Source organism: Mauremys mutica, chromosome 1, assembly GCF_020497125.1.
Source record: "Mauremys mutica isolate MM-2020 ecotype Southern chromosome 1, ASM2049712v1, whole genome shotgun sequence".
In the NCBI taxonomy this organism is placed as follows: domain Eukaryota; kingdom Metazoa; phylum Chordata; order Testudines; family Geoemydidae; genus Mauremys; species Mauremys mutica.
The window spans coordinates 371,194,353-371,213,756 of NC_059072.1; the positions used below are offsets into that span (position 1 = coordinate 371,194,353).

The 19,404-nt window shown below is 51.8% G+C and overlaps 1 protein-coding gene across 3 annotated transcripts in view; it reads right to left on the minus strand.

The window, feature by feature from the left end:
* DCHS1 (dachsous cadherin-related 1) overlaps positions 1-19,404 on the minus strand; it is a 158,817-nt gene that overhangs the window by 33,034 nt on the left and 106,379 nt on the right. For all 3 annotated transcript variants that reach the window (XM_045025235.1, XM_045025224.1, XM_045025245.1), the window contains 2 exons: positions 8,396-8,509; positions 1,750-1,961 (listed from right to left, as the gene is read on the minus strand). In XM_045025235.1, the coding sequence (XP_044881170.1) occupies positions 1,750-1,961; positions 8,396-8,509 (326 nt within the window). The remainder of the gene's footprint in view (positions 1-1,749; positions 1,962-8,395; positions 8,510-19,404) is intronic.

Here is a 19,404-nt window from a genome sequence, read left to right on the forward strand (position 1 = left end):
GGCTAGATTGTTGGGCTCAATGGGTAGAGATCAATGTCTCGATGTCTAGTTGGCAGCTGGTATCAAGCGGAGTGCCCCAGGAGTCGGTCCTGGGGCCAGTTTTGTTCAACATCTTTATTAATGATCTGGATGATGGGATGAATTGCACCCTCAGCAAGTTTGCAGATGACACTACGCTGGGGGGAGAGGTAGATACACTGGAGGGTAGGGATAGGGTCCAGAGTGACCTAGACAAACTGGAGGATTGGAAAGAAAGAAAATCTGATGAGGTTCAACAAGGACAAGTGCAGAGTCCTGCACTTAGGAAGGAAGAATCCCATGCACCACTACAGGCTGGGGACTGACTGGCTAAGCAGCAGTTCTGGGGATTACAACGGACGAGAAGTTGCATATGAGACAGCAGGGTGCCCTTGTTGCCAAGAAGGCCAACGGCATATTGGGCTGCATTAGTAGGAGCATTGCCAGCAGAACAAGGGAAGTGATTATTCCCCTCTATTTGGCACTGGTGAGGCCACACCTGGAGTATTGTGTCCAGTTTTGGTCCCCCCACTACAGAAGGGATGTGGACAAATTGGAGAGAATCCAGCAGAGGGCAATGAAAATGATTAAGGGGGCTGGGGCACATGACTTACGAGGAGAGGCTGAGGGAACTGGGGTTATTTAGTCTGCAGAAGAGAAGAGTGAGGTGGGATTTGATAGCAGTCTTCAACTACCTGAAGTGGGGTTCCAAAGAGGATGGAGCTCGGCTGTTGTCAGTGGTAGCAGATGACAGAACAAGGAGCAATGGTCTCAAGTTGCAATAAGCCACTCTAGCGCCAATCTCACGCTTCTAGCTCAGACCCATGGGCCATTTCAGTTCCAATCTCAGGCTTCCGGCTCAGACCCATGGACCACTCAGGCCCTGATCTCACGCTTCCGGCTCAGACCCACGGGCCATTTCAGCTCTGATCTCACGCTTCTGGCTGAGACCCATGGGCTGTTCCGGCCCCAATTTCATGTTTCCGGCTCAGACCCACGAACCGTTCCAGCCCCAATTTACACTCCCTGGATCAGACCCAATTTACACTCCCCACCTCAGACCAATGAGCCCATCCAACCTCTGTTTGCACCCCTCCGATCAGAGCAATGTGCCCATCCAGCCCCGATTGCCTCCCCCCAGGTCAGACTAATGGGCCCATCCAATCCTGACCTTTCCTCAGATCAGATCAATGGGCCCATCCAGCCCCAATTTATACCCCCCAGGCCAGGCCAATGGGCCCAGGCAACCCAGATTCCCCCTCCCCCGGCCCCGGATCAGACTAATAGTTCCATCCAGCCTCAATTCCCCCCCGCTTTGCGGTTACACCAATGGTCCCATCCACCCCCATTCTCCCCCACCCCAATCAGTCCACTGAGCCCATCTGGCCCTGTTCCACCCCCTGGATCAGACCAATTGGCTCATCCAGCCCTAATCCTCCCCCCCGATCAGAGCAATGGGCCCATCCAACCCTGACTCTTCCCCCGACTAGACCAATCGGCCCATCCAACCCTGATTTCCCTACCCTGATCAGACCAATGGGCCCATCTAAACTCCCCTCCCAATCAGATTAATGGGCCCATCCAGCCCCGATTTCTCCCCCCCGCCCGCCATCAGACCAATGGGCCTATCCAGCCCAGTGCTTCCCACCCACAGACCCCCTGCACTCTGGTGTCCAGAGCTCATGTGTGAGGCTCCCATCGCCCCATCCTGGGGCTCCCCCCCGGTGGTACCTGTATGACGGGGGAGTCGTAGCTCTGTGACTCCCAGATAAAGACCACGTAGTTCTGCAGCTGGAAGCGTGGCAAGTTGTCATTCACATCCTGCAGGTTGAGGTTCACGGCCATGAAGCCAAAGGAGGTGGCAGTCTCTGCTTGAACCACGAGGCGCAGCCGAGGGCTTGACTCGAAGTCCAGGCTGCTGGAGTCCTGCACCGAGATGGCACCTGGGAGAGGATGGGGGTGAGCCCATGCATGAGTCCCAGGGTCACCAAGCTGACTGAGATGGTGCACAGGCCCATGCATGTGCACACATCCATACATAAACATCTCCATGCACCCACATATCTATCCAGATATCTGTGGCACATCTTTGACCCCAGCACTGCAGTACTGGTAGCTTCACAATTGTTACTGCATTTCTCCTCACACTCCTGTGTGGCAGGGCATAGCTGCTAACCCCTTATACAGGCAGGAATGGATACCCAGGGACCAGAGAACTGGCCAAAGGTCACACAGGAAGTTTAGGGCAAGTCCAGGAATTGCTGCCATCTTCAGCCTAGATGTCAAGATCAAAGACATCACAACCCAGCCAATGTCCTGCACAGACTGTCACAGACCTATGATCCTGATTCAGTTGCAAAGACTCAGGGACTCCACTAAATTTCAAAGACAACTAAAGGACAGCAGCACTCCACTCACAGGATGAAGACCTGGTGAATTGTTACCATTCCACACTAGCCTCAACCAGCAACGCATTGACCCCAAAGAGCCTCTTCTTCCCCATCGCCCACACAGCTTTCCTTGATTTGCTGACACCCTGAGCCAGATGAAGAGAGTGGGGCACAAATTTAAGTGCCAAAGCAGAAAACAAAGACTGATGCAGACAGGATGAAACATAACAAATGTCTCCAAGCCTATGGCCAAGAGACCCTTCCTATGAGCACCATTAAAGCTGACAAATCCCACCTCAAGGAGCTATCCAGGGTGGTAAACTGCTTCAGCAATTCTGGGTGCCTACAACCTGCATCTGAACCCAGCACCAAGTGCTGCAAAGGACTATATTCTACTGCACTGAAAGATCCTGCATAGTCAAGAAGGCTTCTCAGACTGCCTGGATCCACCCTGCCTGCACTCACCATCCAACAGCCCGCCTGAAATCCTGGAGTCCAGTATATTTACTCCTCAAGAAGTTCTGGACACTCCAAAGGAGTCTTGACTCAGGACTTGTGCACCAGACCCCTGCCCTTTGTGGCTGGTGAAAGACAGTAACGAACAACTGATGCCACTCATGACTGTAATGGCCAATGACTCATTCAGAGGACTTTTCCTTCCTCCATTGAACATGCAATAGCGTGACCAACACTGACATAACCTGGATATGTCAGTTATAACCAACTATCACTATTCCTTACCAAACCCATAGAGAGAAGCTAGCCAAAGGACAACTAGAAGCTCATCTAATTGAAGCTGATGTATTAGATCCAGCACAATCTGGAGTCAGGCATATGGAACTGAAGAATGCTCTAGTGGCACTGATGGATGATCTCCTGCTGTCAATGGTTAGAGGCCACACATGCACTCTCATCCTCTTGGGAATCTCTGCAACATTTGACACTGTCAATCATGAGATACTGCTGTTTCACCCGAGAGGTGGCAGGAGTCCAGAGGAATGCAATAAAATGGTTTGAATCCTCCCTGGAAGGATGCACCCAATGAGTATTGATGGGAAACTGCACCTCCACCACCAGACCCCTCACCTGTGGAGTCCCACAAGGATCAGTTCTCTCTCCAGTCCTTTTCAACATCTACATGCAGCCACTAGGTGAACTAGTCAGACGACGTGGACTCAAGGGTCAGCAATATGCAGAGACACACAGCTTTGCCTGTCCTTCACCATATAAGACATGGAAGTTCTTTACTCTAACTGGAAGTTCTTGAGATGTACAGTCCCTCTCCGTGTTCCACATGTCGGTATGTATGCGCGCCATGTGCCCGAGTCTGGAAATTCTTACAAGCAGTGTCCCTTGACTTACACGTCTGCAGTAGGTCTCCTCACGCTCTCGACTGAGGGTATAAGATACATTGCAGGCCGATGCCTCTCCAGTTCCTCTTCTTTGAATTCAACAGGGTCCAAAGCAGAGGGAATAGAGGGTGGGCAGTGGAATACAGATAGGGGCCACATATCTCAAAGAGATGCCAGTTACAGTAAGTAACCTCCACTTCTTCGAGGGCTGGTCCCTACGTGTATTCCACATGTGGGTGATTGACAAGCAGTACTCAGACTGGAGGTGGGTGTGAGGAAGCCAGCAACAAAGATGCTTGGAGTACTGCAGATGCCACTGCTGTATCCTCTGCAGAGCTGTGAACTAACGCGTAGTGTAGCAAATAAGTGGATGGAGCTTCAGGTGGCCTCCATGCAAATATCTTGCATTGGGACCTCCTTCAGAGGTGCCATAGAAGTGGCCTGTGCTTTCATGGAGTGAGCTGTGACATCTCTAGAGGAAGAATGTGTGCTAACCTGTAGCACCCTAGGAGGCATCCAAAACCCACTTAGAAATCCTTCGAAAGGATATAGCATGACCACACGATCTTTCTGCTATGGCGATAAAAACTCCTGATGACTTTCTGATGGGTTTGGTTCTTTGCAGGTAGAATGCCAGGGCATGCCGGACATTGAGGAAATGGAGTCTCTTCTCTTCAGTAGGAGCATGCGGTTTCAGAAAAAGGACGGGTAAGTGGATACTCTGGTTGATGTGGAATTCAGAAACAACTATGGAGAGAAATTTAGGATGCAGGTGAAGAGAAACCTTCTCTTTGTGAAAAACTGTATACAGAGGATCTGCCATGATGGCTTCTAGCTTGCTGCCGCTCCTGGCTGAAGTGATAGCCATTAAAAATACAATTTTTATCAACAGGTTGGGCCCATGCAGACCAAGGATTCAATGGGGGTTTAGTGAATGTCGACAGGACGAGATTAAGGTCCCTTTGAGGTGTAGGCTGGTGGAAGATCCTGATCAGGCCCTTCATAAACCGAATTGTAACTGGGTGGGTGCCCATCTGCCGGAGGGAGGGAGGCACTAATCACTGTGAGATGGATGCACAATGAACTAAGAGAACTGAGAGCCTGAGGGACAGGAGATAATTAAAGATGATCAGAATACTTGCAGTGACTGGAGAATGTTGATTGTTTGTGCTCCGGGCACAGAAGCACTTCCATTTGGCCAGGTAGCAGGTCCTAGTCGAATCTTTCCTACTTTGGCTAAGGATAGCTTGGCCGGGAGCCAAGCAGGAATTTTCTATTTCCAATTCCATCCAAACACCTGTCTGTGAGGTGGAGTGAGCCTGGATTGGGGTGTCTGATTCTGCCTCCCTCCTGAGTTAGGGGGTCAGAGAAGGGGGGATCTTGAATGGGGGGGCTGACATTGTCAGGAGTTTGGTGAACTCTAGAGAAACTCTGTCGCTGACCTGATCTCCTGGCAGGAGGAGCCTACCAGGAGCCAGTAGTTCACGTATGGGAAAACTGTGTAGCCCTGATGTCTCATCTGGGCTGCCACCCCAGCAAAAACTTCTGTGAACACTGTCACTAGCTCAAAGGGAAAGACTCAGAACTGGAAATGTTCCTGGCCCACCATAAACTGAAGGAACCTCCTGTGGGACGGGTGAATGTCTATAAGGAATTCAAGAGCCATGCACCACATCTCCTTCCAAAGGTGAGGGGATTATTGATGCCAATATAAATCTCCTGAATTTCAAATTTCAAAGATGACGAGTTGCCGAAGGTCCAGAACAGGTATCCACCCTCCTTCTTTTTTGGGGACTAAGAAATATGGAGAGTAGAACCCTTCCCCTTGATGCTGAGGTGGGGCACCTGCTATTGTCCCTCAGTGTAGGAGGCATTTCGCATCCTGTTGAAGAAGCACCTTGTGAGAGCAGTCCTTGAAGGAGGATAACTAGGAAAGGGTTTGTGAGGGAGGAGGAGAGGAACTCTATGGATTATTCCTGTTGGATAATCTTCAAGACTCAACTGTCTGTGGTGATCAGCTGCCAGTTGTGGATGAAGAGCATGAGAAGGCCCCCAAAATAATGGGGGAAGAGGTCATGCCATCAGGGGTGGTAGGTGAGTCTCGACCAATGGCCCGTAGCAGGTGACTGGGAATGTGTACAGGGTGTGTTGGTGGAGGGGCTGAGGAGTGAGGCCTCTGAACCCTCTGGCATTTCCATGGAGGCTTGGCTGGACACTGGTAGTAGAACACATGAGGAGGGGATGGCCTTGATTTATAGGTTTGTCTCTGGTGTTTCCTTCTGGGGACTGGTGTGTAGATCCCCAGGGAGCACAGAGTCAATTTCAAGTCCTTTAATGAGCGTAGGGACTCATCTGACTTCTCATTAAAGAGATTTTACTCATCAGAGGGAACTTCCTGAATGGCGCTCTGGATTTCCCTGGGAAATCCTGACAATTGTAACCAAGAATCCCTTCTCAAGACTATACCAGTGACCAGATTTCTGGAGGCTGTATTTGCTGCATCCAATGCACCCTGAAAAAGTGCGTTTTCACCACGCACTTGCCCTCCTCTATGAAGGACTGAAATTGCGTTCCATCCTTAGGGGAAATTAGTCCTTAAAGTTCACTAGCCTGGAATAGTTGTTAAAGTCATATTTCCCTAACAGTTAGCAATGCAAAATTGTAGTCTCACGGAGCAGGAGACCTTCCTCCTCAAGAGTCCCAGCCTCTTTGAGCCCTCGTCTGTTGGGGTCGTCCTTAGATATTGCGACCTAGCCCTTTCTGTAGCTGCCTGTACCACCAGCGAGTTGGGGATGGGACTGGAGAACAAACATTTGTCTCCCTTGGTGGGGACAAAATGGCACCTCCTGGCTGTCTTAGGTGTGGGGCGTAGGATGCTGGTGTGTGCCAGCCCAATTAGCCAGTTCCAGTGGCCTCATTAACTGGAAGGGCCACTGTATTTGGTTCTTGAAGTTGCAAGATATCTAGGAACCAATGTTGTGGGTCCTGGGCTTCCTCCGGTGGTATCTGGAGTCATTGGCAACTCTTTGCAGTAACTCCTGGTAGGGCCGATGGTCGTCCAGTGGAAATGGAGAGGAAGGAGTGGCTGCTTTGTCTGTGGATGAGGATGAGACTTCAATTGGAACTGTCCGTACCTGTGGATTCAGGTGAGTATTTTCCTCTTCAGACACTGACATATCTGGTTGGTGGCAAAAAGGAGAGAAGAGGACCTGGGCATCTGCCTTAGAATCCCATGGTCCCCAGTAAGGCCAGAAAGAGGGGTCAGTCATTTGTAGAGGACTCCATGAGATCAGGTGCTAGCAGTGCCTAGAGAAGTCATATCTGGAGGGATAGCGAGCATCTCTCCATGAAAATACCAGAGCAGCCAGCACATCTGACTCATCCAAGTCCAAAATCTGCTCCTCTGGTAACGGCGAGGCCATTGGTACAGGAGCACTCCTGCCTGATGGTTGAAAAGGACACGACTCCTGGGGCACTGAAGTAGTATCCTCCTGCACTCTAGTAATGTCCCTCAGGAGGGCTGGGCTGGAGAGGAGGGGAGATTGCGAGTAAGGAAGGTGTTGTGTAGGTCTCACTGTGTCCCAGTGTCTGTGGGGTTCCTGCTGTCTGGACCAATGGTACTATCGCAGTCCTGGAGGTAGTGCGGTCCTTAAGTGTCCAGTGATGGTCTCACTGATCCTGTATAGGGGTAATATCACCTCCTTGCTCCTACTGGATACTATCCTGCATATCCAGACCCCCAGGGTTGTGCTTGCCCTCTCAGCTAGAGCATCACTCTGGGAGCTCATGTTTGGCTGGATTCCACCAGGACTCCAAGTCCTTTTCAGTGGGCTTGTCTAAACTAACACTAAATCTACCCCGCACTAGCTTGCTCCACACTACCTGTTCCTTAGTGCACTTTGCTCTACTCCCATTTCACAGCAGGGTAAATCAAAGGGCACAAGGGAACGTTTAGTGCGCAGCAGCAGAGTCCACATGGACACTTAGTGCACAGCAGGCTAGTGCAGGATAGGTGTACACCCCAGCTTGCCACGATTCACATAGATATGCTCACCATCACTGCTTTGCATCCTTTATGCCTAGAAGGATGACCGGGTATTGGCTGCTTTAAATAACATGTTGTGCAAATGAGCTCACCTTACTAGTGATCCAGGTCGCTCTGTAGCATTGACCTGTCCCCACCATTATTTACCACTCCACCAATTTCTGTGTCGCCTGCCTATTCTCTCAGCAGTTACTTTGTATTGGAAGAATGATGAAGATATTGAATAGTACTGGGCTGAGAACAGATACCTGCAGAACCCCACTAGAAACACCTCTGGATGAGATGTCCCTGTTTACAATTACTTTTAAGATCTCTCCATTAGCCCATTTGAATCTATTTCATATGAGCTAGGTTGGGATTGTATCTGATAAATCATTAGCACTAATGCTGTGTGGGATGAAGTGAGCTGCTGTACAGAAGGCCTCATCTCCTGGCCTGGGGGTTTCCAGCTGGAGTGAGCCAGGCAGATGTACAGGCAAGCAGGCAGGCCTACACAAAGACAGGGCATTGGGGAGCCCTGCAGATCACTTCATTTATGCTTTCCCGTAAGGCTGTAGTATCACGCCTGTGTTCCCTCCTGCTCCACGTACCTGAGCTGGGCTGGATGAGGAAAGCATTCTTCTCATTGCCACTCACGATGCTGTAGGTGATGCGCCCCGAGGAGCCCCCTGCGTGCGTGGCCTGGATGCTCACCACCGCGGTGCCTTGGAGGAGAGTGAAGACAGCATGAGTGTTGCAGTGACACCCCAGAAAGAAGGGAAGGGATGAAGAGGGTCGGGAGAGAACATGGGTGTGTGTGCACATGAATGAAACTGCACAGCTCCTGGGGGACACTGGCAAATCCTCGAGACAACCCTAGGGACTGCCACTGTCATTTGGAGAGAGATCGAGTGGGTTAGAGTATATGTGTGGGGGAGCCAGGACACCTAGGTTCTATCCCTGCCTCTGGTGTCAGGGGAGCAGAGGATAGTGGGTAAGGCGGGGGAGGGGGGTGAGGGGCTGGAAGCCTGGGTTACATCCTTGGCTCACTGTGATAAGTCCATATGTCTGTCTCTCTCCTGGAGCCCCAATGACCCCCAACTTTGCTTCCAACTGATGCCCTCGACACTGCCTCCTTGGAACCTACTTTAACCCCACTAACCCTGTGACACTACATCCCATAGTCTTCATAGAGATATTGTTATGATATGAATATGGCATAACTAAGATGTTTCATGCAAGATTGGTCATGTGAGATATCATTGGAAATGTTATGATTTACTGAATGTGATTATCCTATTTGTATGCCTGTATCATGTCTGTATCTGAAGTTAAGAATATTGACTATGTATCAAAAGTGTTTGCTCCTGGGGAACACCCACCAGACAAATGCAATCAGTCTCACTGGTTAGTCAATAAACCATTAGGGAGAAAAGACGGTTACTCACCGTTGTAACTGTTGTTCTTCGAGATGTGTTGCTCCTATCCATTCCAGTTAGGTGTGTGCGCGCCGCGTGCACGGCTCGTCGGAAGCTTTTTACCCTAGCAACACTCGGTGGGTCGGCTGGGCGCCCCCTGGAGTGGCGCCGCTATAGCGCTGAACATATACCCCAGCCGACCCGTCCACTCCTCAGTTCCTTCTTGCCGGCTACTCCGACAGTGGGGAAGGAGGGCGGGTCTGGAATGGATAGGAGCAACACATCTCGAAGAACAACAGTTACAACGGTGAGTAACCGTCTTTTCTTCTTCAAGTGATTGCTCCTATGCATTCCAGTTAGGTGATTCCCAAGCCTTACCTAGGCGGTGGGGTCGGAGTGAGACGTGGCAGAGTGTAAGACTGCTGAGCCGAAGGCTGCATCGTCTCTAGACTGTTGCACCAACGCGTAGTGGGCAGCAAAGATGTGGTCTGAAGACCTGGTGGCCGCCCGACAGATGTCCTGGATGGGGACATGGGCTAGGAAGGCGGCAGAAGAGGCTTGCGCTCTCGTAGAGTGAGCAGTGAGACGGCTAGTTGGTACACGAGCAAGCTCGTTGCATGCCCGGATACATGATGTCACCCAGGAGGAGATCCTCTGCGAGGAGACCGGCTTGCCCTTCATGCGATCGGCAACCGCTACGAACAGCTGGGGTGAATGGCGGAAGGGTTTCGTCCGCTCTATGTAAAACGCAAGGGCTCTGCGGATGTCGAGGCTGTGAAGCTGTTGCTCACGATGAGAGGCGTGTGGTTTCGGAAAAAATACCGGGAGGAAAATGTCCTGGTTGACGTGGAAGGCTGACACCACCGTAGGGAGGAAGGCCGGGTGTGGCTGGAGCTGTACCTTGTCCGCATGGAAGATGGTATACGGCGAACCAGCCGTTAGGGCGTGCAGCTCGGAAACTCATCTTGCTGATGTTATAGCGACGAGAAAGGCCATTTTCCATGACAAATAAAGAAGGGAACATGTGGCCAAGGGCTCAAATGGGGCTCCCATAAGCTTAGCGAGAACTAAGTTCAAATCCCAGGAGGGTGTAGGACGCCGTATCGGCGGGTACAAGCGATCTAGTCCCTTAAGGAAGCGGGAAACCATCTGATTGGAAAAGATGGATCGTTCTCCTACGCCAGGTCGAAAGGCAGAAATTGCCGCCAGGTGCACCCTCAAGGAGGAGACCGCGAGACCCTGCTGCTTGAGAGACCAGAGGTAATCCAGGATGGTAGGAATAGGGACTGCAAAAGGATTGAGACCCTTCTGATCGCACCAGAGTGCGAAACGCTTCCACTTCGCGAGGTAAGTCGATCGAGTCGAAGGCTTTATGCTTTCCATCAGGACTTGCTGCACCGCCACAGAGCAGTCATATTCCGCTCGGGTCAGCCACGTAGGAACCAAGCTGTAAGATGGAGGGACTGCAGGTCCGGGTGGCGAAGCCTGCCGAAGTTCTGAGTTATCAGGTCCGGCCACAAGGGGAGAGGAATGGGATTCCGTACCGAGAGCTCGAGCAGCAGGGTGTACCAATGCTGTCTCGGCCAGGCCGGAGCGACAAGTATGAGGTGGGCCCTGTCCCTCCGGAGCTTGAGTAGCATCCAGTGTACGAGGGGGAACGGAGGGAAGGCATAGAGCAGGTGACCCGACCAGGAGCGGAGGAATGCGTCCTATAAGGAGCCTTGGGAGCGACCCTGGAAAGAGCAGAACTGGTGACATTTCCTGTTCTCTTTGGAGGCAAACAGGTCTATTTGGGGAAAGCCCCACCTCTGGAAGACTGTGCGGATAACATCCGGGCGGATTGACCACTCGTGGGAGAGGAATGACCTGCTCAGATGGTCGGCCAGCGTGTTCTGTACTCCTGGAAGAAATGATGCTACCAGGTGAATAGAGTGGGTTATACAGAAGTTCCAAAGGTGCATCGCCTCCATGCAAAGCAGGGAGGAACGAGCCCCCCCCCCCCGTCTGTTCACGTAAAACATCGCCGTCGTGTTGTCCGTTAAAACGGCCACGCAGCGCCCTTGGAGATGGGCGCGGAAGGTTTGACACGCCAAGCGAATTGCCCGCAGCTCCCTGACATTGATATGAAGGGAGAGCTCTCGAGGCGACCAGAGGCCCTGGGTGTGCAGGTTGCCGAGGTGCGCACCCCAACCCAATGCCGACGCATCTGTGGTCAGAGTGACAGATGGGTGGGGCGGGCGGAATGGAACTCCGGCACACACTACTTCCGGGTTCAGCCACCAGTTGAACGGTTCGAGAGTCGACCTCGGGACTGTGACCACCATGTCCATGGAGTCGCGGTGCGGGCGGTACACCAACGCCAGCCAAGTTTGAAAGGGGCGAAGACGCAGCCTCACGTACATGGTCACGAAGGTGCATGCCGCCATGTGGCCGAGGAGGCGGAGGCAGGACCGCACCGTCGTAGTCGGAAACGACTGTAGGTCTCTGACAAGGGAAGCCAAAGTCTGGTGCCGAGGTAGAGGGAGGCAGGCCCTGGCTGAGTTGGAATCCAGGACCGCTCCGATGAACTCCACCCTTTGCGTTGGAGCTAAGGTGGACTTTTCGGCGTTGATCATCTTGCAAATAGGGCACTTATCTGCACGATGGGACTCTCCCAAGCACCGCAGGCAGGAGGCGTGAGGGTCTCCTATCGGCATGGGCCGCTGACAGTCCGAGCAGGGCTTAAATCCCGGTGCCTTGGGTATGAGCCCGCACCGGAGCGGGAAAAGAAGGGCTAGGCCCCCCAATTTCCCCTAACCAACTATCTAATGAACTAATCTAACTAATTTAAGAACTATATACAAAATTTACAACAAACAAATCCGAGAAACGCTAGGGCTGTGGAGGTCAAAGTAGCACTCCACTGTTCCAACAACCATCACGGGCGGTAAGAAGGAACTGAGGAGCGGACGGGTCGGCTGGGGTATATATTCGGCGCTATAGCGGCGCCACTCCAGGGGGCGCCCAGCTGACCCGCCGAGTGTTGCTAGGGTAAAAAGCTTCCGACGAGCCGTGCACGTGGCGTGCACACACCTAACTGGAATGCATAGGAGCAATCACTTGAAGAAGAACAATAGGTCTTTGAAGATGCTAATCTCCCACCTTCCTGAGAAGCTGCTGGGATACTGCTTTGACACTGCAGGATCATGTCACCTGGTACTTGACACCATCTTGGACTGCTGGTATTTTTCCATTACTAGGGGGTGGGGATCAAACTGGGAAACAAAGGATTCCCGCTATATATAAATCCTATTTAATGCTGGGGAGTGAGTTAATCAGGGGTTGGTTCTTCACTGAATCCCTGCTAAAACACCTAAGACTGAACTGGGGAAGAATTGCACCTGGGCTAGAAGGTGTTTGGCTTGTAAAAGGAATATCTGGAATTCTAAGCTGCAAGCAAAAGAAGTTTGTCTTCAAGAACCTCTGCAACCTGCTTAAAACAACATTTAGGGTGAGAAATTACTACTTGTAGCCAGTTTCTTTAGCGTGTTAAGCTTAGTTTGTGTGTTTGCTTTATTTGCTCCGTAATCTACTTTGATCTGTTTGCTATCTCTTATAATCACTTAAAATCTATCCTTTCTAGTTAATAAACTTGTTTTGTTTTCTAAAACCCAGTTTGTGAGATTCATAACTTTTGGGGAAGCTGTGCACATCTTCCTCCACATTGAGGGAGGGGGCGGATTTCATGAGCTTGCACTGTACAATTCTCTGTGCGGCACAAGACAATACAATTTTGGGTTTACACTCCAGAGGGGGTGTGCACTTGAGTGCGGGGCAATCCCTGAGCTGAGTTTTCCCACGCAGAGCTAATCTCAGTGTCTGTGTCTCTCTGCAGTTGGGTGTGTCCCTACCAGTGTGTGTGCTGGAGAAGGCTTGAGGGCCTGGCACTGTAGGACAGGGTGAGGGAGCCCAGGCTGGTGGTACGGGTGGGCTCAGTGGGACCCCAGTACATCAGGTGGCATCCCGGAGTGTGTGTGGGGGTAACCCATCACAAACCCCCTCTGACCCTACTGTTGCCCCAGTTATGTCCCTAGAGCTCCACTGAGCTGCCTGGGACATTTGTGCTCCAACAATCCAAATCTGCCCCTAGCATCCCTGCACAGATAGGAATGGAGGCCTGGCCTGGTTCATGGGACTTGCTTGATCATAGGATTCCCATGTGATCTTGGGCAAGGAACTGAAACCAGGTCTCCCAAGTCCAGGGCTAGTGTGATAACCTGTGTCCCTGCCCCTAGCCCCCCACTTTTCCCAGTTACTCTGGTGTCCTGTGTCCCCTCCGCAACTACCCCAGTGCCCCGTCCCTGTCTCCAGCATCTCATTGTTTCCAGCTACCCCAGTACCCTGTGACCCTGTACCCAGCCCCCCTTGTTCCTAGTTACCCCAATGCCCCATGTTCCCATCCCCAGAAGGCCCCTGTGCCCCACTTCTAGAACCCTGCTGTTCTTGGTTGCCCCATGTGCCCCTAGCATCCCACAGTTCCTCAATACTGATGCCCTTTAGTGTGCCAGACCCCTCTCCTCAGGAGTCTCACTCTTCCTCCAGGGTTAGCCATGCAGCCTCACTACCTCCTTAGACTGGCCTTCTGGGGCTACAGCGCTCCTATTTCACAGCATGAGCTCTGTTCAGCACGTCTCACTGAGACAGACTCCTGCTAGAGACTTGTCCACACTGCAGGGATTAATGCACCCCACCAAGCACTCGCATGGACACTCAGACAGCGTTGTCACAGCAGTTGGATTTATTAGTCAGTGTCACACAGCACAGGAAGCCCTTCTAAATCCAGAGAAATGAAGATTAAAGCACAGACCATCCTGGTCAGCCCAGCACCCAGCCAAGCTGTAGTGAATCCCTTTGTTCAAGCTACAAAGGATCCCGTGGCACCTTATAGACTAACAGAAGTATTAGAGCATAAGCTTTCGTGGATGAATACCCACTTCGTCAGATGCATGCGTATTCACATATTCACCCACAAAGCTTAGGCTCCAATACTTCTGTTAGTCTACAAGGTACCACAGGATTCTTTGTCGCTTTTTACAGATCCAGACTAACACAGCTACCCCTCTGATATTTGTTCAAGCTGTGTGTCTCTCCATCTGACCTCCTTCATCAGACTCCAGGTGAGAGACGCTTAAGTTCAATTGACACCTGAGGCTCACAGGAAAAGGTTTTGGGTGTAAAAGACTCAGGGTGTGACATATATGGTTGCCACCACCCTGCTGGGAGAATCTCTCCAGTAATGGGATAAGGCGCAGGTGTTGCTATACTGGATGATTTGTACAAACTTGTTGGGGTGGAACAACTCTGAGAGATCTGTACTCACGAGCTGAAAATATGGGTAGTGGACAGGAAGCCTAAGGATCTGTGCAGGGCAGGCTGGTTGGCAGATGAATTTGTTGACAGAATGCCTGGGTATGAAAAGAGACCCAAAGGGATTGGCCCAGGTCTGGGACCCAAAGAGGGGGTCACACAGGGGTGCTCCAGAAGTGGGACATGAGTAAATCTAAAGTGTGGTGATGGCTGATGTGGTAGCCCTCTCCATGTGAGCTCAGGCCCTGAAATGTAATGTTTGTTGGAAAACAGAGCATACGTGGGCAAAACTGCCAAGGGTTAATGAAATAGTAGCCCAACGGAGCCTTCGAAGTGCTAACCTGGGGCAAGCCCAGCTGGAAGGAAAGCCAGATACTCAGGCTGGTGGGGCTGACAGTGTACTTGTAGCCCAGGGGGAGGAGGCCTCCAGGTCAGCCCATCTACGGAGTGCGATGTTCAGGCCTCTGCTGTCAACACACACGTCCTAGTGTATCTAACTCACAGGGCAGGCAGCCATCACCATATCATCCCTAGAGAGGTGGATGGGAGGAGGGCCCAGGGCTACCAGGACACAGGTGCTGAGGTGACTCTGGCATAGCCCAATGTGGTGGTCCTGGATCAGTTTGTGCTCAATGAATAGCTGGCGATGAGGAGGTGTGTTCAGACACAGTGAGGTGCTGTAATAAAGATATCCCTGAAATGGGGGTGTGTGACGTTATTGATATAAATTGGGACCATATAGAACATGGGTTGCAACCAAGGTCCTGTAATGGCACCAAATCTTAAGTAAAGGGGGTCATATAAGGTGTCTAAGACCAGGTTCTGGGTTGCTGGTTATGATTATGCTGTCTGTATGTCTGTGTATCATTTTGTAGTTGAAGTTATAAGTATTGGCTCTGTACTGTCTGTATTTTGTATTATGCTCTGCTTCTGGGAAATATCCCAGACAAGCTGGTGTTAGCCCTGCCTAGCTGGCTTGATGGCCCATTAAGGACCATCAGCTACACAATTGACCCATGGAGAGAAGGCAGACACGCCTTGTGACTCAGCAAAATATGCAGAGACTTGTCCATGTGACTGCAGACTCCATTTTGCTGTAATTTTCCACAGTGAGGACAAAGAGATTCTTACACCTGGAAAAGTCTATATAAGGCTGATGCATCATCTCCATCTTGTCTTCAATCCTGCTTCTGACCTCTGGAGGGACTTTGCTACAAACTGAAGCTCTACACAAGGGACTGAATGACCCATCCCAGCGGGGGATGTATTCCAGAGACTTAATTTGAACCTGCAGTTTACTCCATCACTGCTGCAAGCCTGAACTAAGAACTTTGCCATTACTGTATGTAATTGATTCCATTTAACCAATTCTACCTCTCATCTCTACCTTTTTCCCTTTGTAAATAAACCTTTAGATTTTAGATTCTAAAGGATTGGCAACAGCGTGATTTGTGGGTAAGATCTGATGTGTATATTGACCTGGGTCTGGGGCTTGGTCCTTTGGGATCGAGAGAACCTTTTCCTTTTATTGGGGTGTTGGTTTTCATAGCCATTCATCCCCAGGACGAGTGCACTGGTGGTGATACTGGGAGACTGGAGTGTCTAAGGAAATTGCTTGTGTGACTTGTGGTTAGCCAGTGGGGTGAGACCAAAGTCCTTTTTGTCTGGCTGGTTTGGTTTGCCTTAGAGGTGGAAAAACCCCAGCCTAGGGCTGTAACTGCCCTGTTTGAGCAATTGGTCCTGATTTGGCACTCTCAGTTGGGTCCCGCCAGAATCGCTCCGTCACAGGGTGCTAGTACAAAGAGGCTGGGGCCCAGGATCATCTACCAGTGGAGGTGCTGATGGGAAATGATCTGGATGATTGGTCGGATGATGCAGATTGCTCCCTGGTTCTTTCTAGAGCCAGAGCGCACCACCCCGACCCAGGGTCCTGGACTACCAAGCACGTGGCTAATGAGCCTCCACCTTGGGGGAAATACGGTCCCTGGGATGGGGCTGAGCCCGAGACTTTGTCCTGAAGAGAGGAACATAGAACCATGGGATTAGAAGGGACCACAAGGGTCATCTAGGGTCATCACTATTAAGGAGGTTAGACTAGAAACCGAGGCACAGCCAAAGGTTGCTGCGACTCCAGCCCCTACCAGCAAAGAGGGACAGGTCACACTCACTACCCCAGGAGCTGAATTTCAGACTGAACTGCAGAAGGATCCCTCCTTGGAGAAGCTGAGGGCCACGGCTGACCACAGCAGTGTAAAACCTGTTAAGGAGAATGGCAGGGACAGATTCCTGTGGGAGAAAGGATTCCTGTGCCAGGAATCAGTTCCCACTGGGAAAATTGAACCTTGGGGGTGATCAGGAGGCAGTTGGTGATTCCCCAGAAGTACCACTGCAAACTATCGTACCTGGCCCACGATATCCTCTCAGGACATCAGGGGACACAGCACACCTGGCAAAGGCTACTGCAGAACTTTTACTGGCCCGGAGTCTTTGACACAGTCAAATAGTACTGCAGGTCCTGTGACCCCTGCCAGAGGATGGGGCTAAGCATCAACAGTGCTGAGACCATTGCCCATCATAAGGGAACCTTTTCAGAAGGTGGCCATGGACACAGTAGGGCCCCTCAGCAAGGCAACCTGGGCAGGGAAGAAATACATTCTGACGGTGGTAGATTGTGCTACCTGCTACCCAGAGGCGGTGGCTCCGTCCTCCATTGAGGCAGACGTGCTGCTGACCATCTTTAGCAGAGTGGGGTTCACCTGGGAGGTCTTTACAGACCAGGGGTCCAATTTCATGTCAGCTAGGCTCCAGTGCTTGTGGGAGAAACTGGGGGTCCAGCACACCTGGGCCTCTGCACATCACCCTCAGTCCAACAGGCTGGTGGCGATGTTTAATAGGATCCTGAAGATAGTGCTGAGGACTTTTATGGACCAGCATCTGCAGGACTGGGATAAGTGCTTGCTGTTTGCTTATAGGGAAGCGCCCCACAAATCTACAGGGGTCTCCCTTTTTGAATTGCTGTGTGGGCGGAGAGTGAGGGGACCACTGGACATGATGAGGGACAAGTGAGAGGGGAAGGCCTCCCTCAAAGGGGAACCAGTGGTGGACTATGTGCTGTCCTTTTGAGAAAGGCTCACTGATCTTATGGGTTTTGCCACAGAGAACATAGCCAGGCCCAAGGAAAACAGAAAGTCTGGTATGACCAGTTAGCACATGCCCACTTGTAGAGCACAGGAGACAAGGTGATGGTTCTTATCCTAATGCAGAAGAATAAACTCTAAGCTGCCTGGTATGGGCCTTTTAAAGTTGTGGGGAAGGGGCTAATCCTCGAACCCCTCTAACTATTACTACACTAACAATACTATTAAACAAGTAAATATGACTATCTATCTATATATCTATATCTATACCTATATCTAAAGAATTACAACTATGTACACAATAACGAACGAGAAACTATGAGTAAGCTAGGGAAGTGGAGGTCAGCTAAGCCGCGCTCCACTGTTCCAACGACCGACACGGGCGGTAAGAAGGAACTGAGGGGTGGATGGGTCGGCTGGGGTATATATCCGGTGCCATAGTGGCGCCACTCCAGGGGGTGCCCAGCCGACCCACCGAGTGTTGCTAGGGTAAAAGTCTTCCGACGAACGTGCACGCGGCGCGCGCACACCTAACTGGAATGGATATGAGCAATCACTCGAAGAACTATGCTACAATAGAGAAAGAAAGCCTGGCCATTGTGTAGGCTCTTAAGAAGCCATCTTTTCAGGTGGCGCTTTACTGTGTATACTGACCACTCCTCTCTGAAGCAGGGCCGCCCAGAGGGGGGGGCAAGAGGGGCAATTTGCCCCAGGCCCCGCGTCCTGCAGGGGCCCCCACGAGTGTTTTCTGGGGCCCCTGCGGTTCCGGTTGAGCTCCCGCAGGCATGACTGCGGCAGGTCAAGCGGAGCCCGGGACGAGTGGACCTGCCGCAGGCATGACTGCGGAGGGGGCGCTCGTCCCGCGGCTCGGCTGGACCTCCCGCAGGCATGACTGCGGGAGGTCAAGCGGAGCCGCGGGACCACGGCACCCGCCGCAGTCACTCGTCCCGGGCTCCGGTCGACCTGCCGCAGTCATGCCTGCGGGAGCTCAACCGGAGCCAAATGCCGCCCCCCAGGTCTTCGGCGCGCTGGGGTCTAGAGCCGCCCCTGAGCGGGGGCCCCCCGCCGCCGAAGACCCCGGGCCCCCGGAATTCTCTGGGCGGCCCTGCTCTGAAGTGGCTGCATGAAATGAGTTTAATGCCAAATTTCTAAGCTGGAGTTTGACCCTCCAAGATTATGACATGGAAGTGATTCATGTTAATAGGAGTGAAAATGGTATAGCTGAAATCTTGTCACAAAGCAGGGTACCTGAACTTCCCTAGGTCACTTGTTAAAGTGACCCTGCTCAGTGCAGGCTCAAATGGAGAAGGGATGTGACAGTGGCAATTTTTGGTAATATTTTTATGAATTCTATGTGTGCCTCAGTTTCTCCTATATGCTGCATTGTTACCCAGTGGGGTGGAAATGGACTGTTTGCTTCCAGGGCAGGCTAAGAGATATAGGTGTGGGCGTCACCTGCCAGTCTGGGCCTTGACCAAAGGTGCTGACTTCTGCTCCCATTGGTGGGTGCTTGACCCCTCCTCTGCCCCTGGCCCTGCCCCGACTCCACCCCTGCCCTGCCCTCATTCCAACCCCTTCCCCAAAGTCCCTGCCATAACTCCGCCCCCTCCCTGCCCCTATTCCAATTCCTTCCCCAAATCCCCGCCCCAGCCCCACCTCCTCCCCTGAGCGCGCCATGTTCCCGCTTCTCCCCCTCCATCTCAGCATGCCGCCAAACAG